We start from the raw sequence: 1561 nt of genomic DNA, 5'->3' as shown, positions 1-1561 counted from the left end.
GTTATTTTATTGAAAATCTAAAGCTGCCATATATTGGAATATAAAATATTTACTTCTTGTCTTCAAGGAAGTACACAAGTTTTTAAGTATTCTCAAAGTTACAAGAAAAAAAAAAGGGTAAAAACATAACAAAAAAGAAAGGGGGCAAAGAATCTAATTCAGTGGTTACCCTTTCTGCCATGCTTGCCTACATGGTGGAACCATCCAATGCCTTTGAGGGCCTTGGAGAATTTAAGAAAGTTAGGCCTTCCCATTCCCAAATTCATCTTCCCTGCTGAGAATTTCAAAGCCTGCAAGCAGCAGAGTTTACCCTCCATTTCATCTTCGTCTTCGTCATCATCCTCCTCCACCCTGCACTCAATATCTGCCTTCTTTGTCTTCTTTGTGTTGCTTTTCTGCAGAACCACCTTGTTGGACTCTGTCTCGTATGTTTCCCAAAGCATATCCATCCCATCGCTTCCGTTAGCATTGTGCCGTTCCTCAAAGAGTTTGCAAGCAAGAGTTCTCCGCCACTCCTTCTCCACTCTCATTGATCCAAAACTGCCAAGATTATTAAAATTATTGATATTGTTTCCGATGACCCTCTCACTGTAACCCCAATTGCTTTCAGGACTCCCGGGATTCGCTTCTAGTTGTTGCGATTTCTTCACTTTCAACAACGCTGCACCATGGTCACTGTCAACACTACCACTCACTTTGGATCCATTCCGAAATGACAATCTTCTTTCACTTTCTTCAACTTTATTGGTTTCAGTATCCACTTCTTTTTCTTCTTTCTTTTCCTTTTGACAAGACGCATCTTCTACTAACTCAGAATTTTGCTTGAACAAGATTTCTAGTGTCTTGATTTCGGCAACAAGCAGAGTAGCTTCCACTGTATCAGTCTTCTCAACTTTGTTTCCTTCTGTGTTAACAAGTGGCTCTTCCATTATTGAACCGAAAACTTGTCTTCCTTCACATGAACACACATCATGTGGTGCTTCAGAGACTTCTTCTGAACCATCTTCCACCGGCTTCGGATCAAAAACTTCGAAGATTGATGCCTGGAACATAACAAGATATGCTTCAAACTCCGCAAGGCACCCGATTTCCTCATCCTTGTTGTCATCAGCTTTAGACAGCAGCCATGCTACATGTGTTTGGAACACGGAATGCAGAAAGTTCCATCTGGACTCGGAAATCTCAGAACCACCAACTTTCTCTTGAACAAGAAGGTTGGGAGTGAAGGTGAGAAGTGCAACAAGGAGAAGAAGGGTTGTGGTGATGAACAAAGGGGAGAGAAAAGACAAGAGCCTGAAGACGTAAGGGGAGAAAAACAGGAAGTAGGAAAAGTAAAGAGGGTGAGAAAAAACGGAGAAACAGAGATTGAACATGTTAGAGAAGAGCTCATTGTTCTTCTTGTTGGAGGTGTGTGAGAAAGATAACTCAGTCATGTTTATGCTTTTTGTTATTTTGGGTTGAAATGTGTTGGGAGCTTAGCAGAGAGAAAGAAGAGAAAGGAATGGTTTGGTTTAGCAGGAAACTGAAACTAGCAATGGTGTTTTGTGGATCCTGTTAGGAA

The 1561-nt window shown here is 41.2% G+C and overlaps 1 protein-coding gene across 1 annotated transcript; it reads right to left on the bottom strand.

Annotated features, from left to right (window-relative positions):
• On the bottom strand, positions 32-1555 carry LOC107639354. The gene has a single exon (XM_021121184.1). The coding sequence runs from the start codon at positions 1431-1433 to the stop codon at positions 159-161; it is 1275 nt and encodes a 424-aa protein (XP_020976843.1). The 5' UTR covers positions 1434-1555; the 3' UTR covers positions 32-158.

Source organism: Arachis ipaensis, chromosome B04, assembly GCF_000816755.2.
Source record: "Arachis ipaensis cultivar K30076 chromosome B04, Araip1.1, whole genome shotgun sequence".
In the NCBI taxonomy this organism is placed as follows: Eukaryota; Viridiplantae; Streptophyta; class Magnoliopsida; order Fabales; family Fabaceae; genus Arachis; species Arachis ipaensis.
Note: the sequence above shows the minus strand (reverse complement) of the source record. Positions and strands in the feature narration are given on the sequence as shown.

Coding starts and splice junctions, on each gene's coding strand:
- LOC107639354 (XM_021121184.1), bottom strand. CDS start 1,433: ATGACTGAGTTATCTTTCTCACACACCTCCAACAAGAAGAACAATGAG.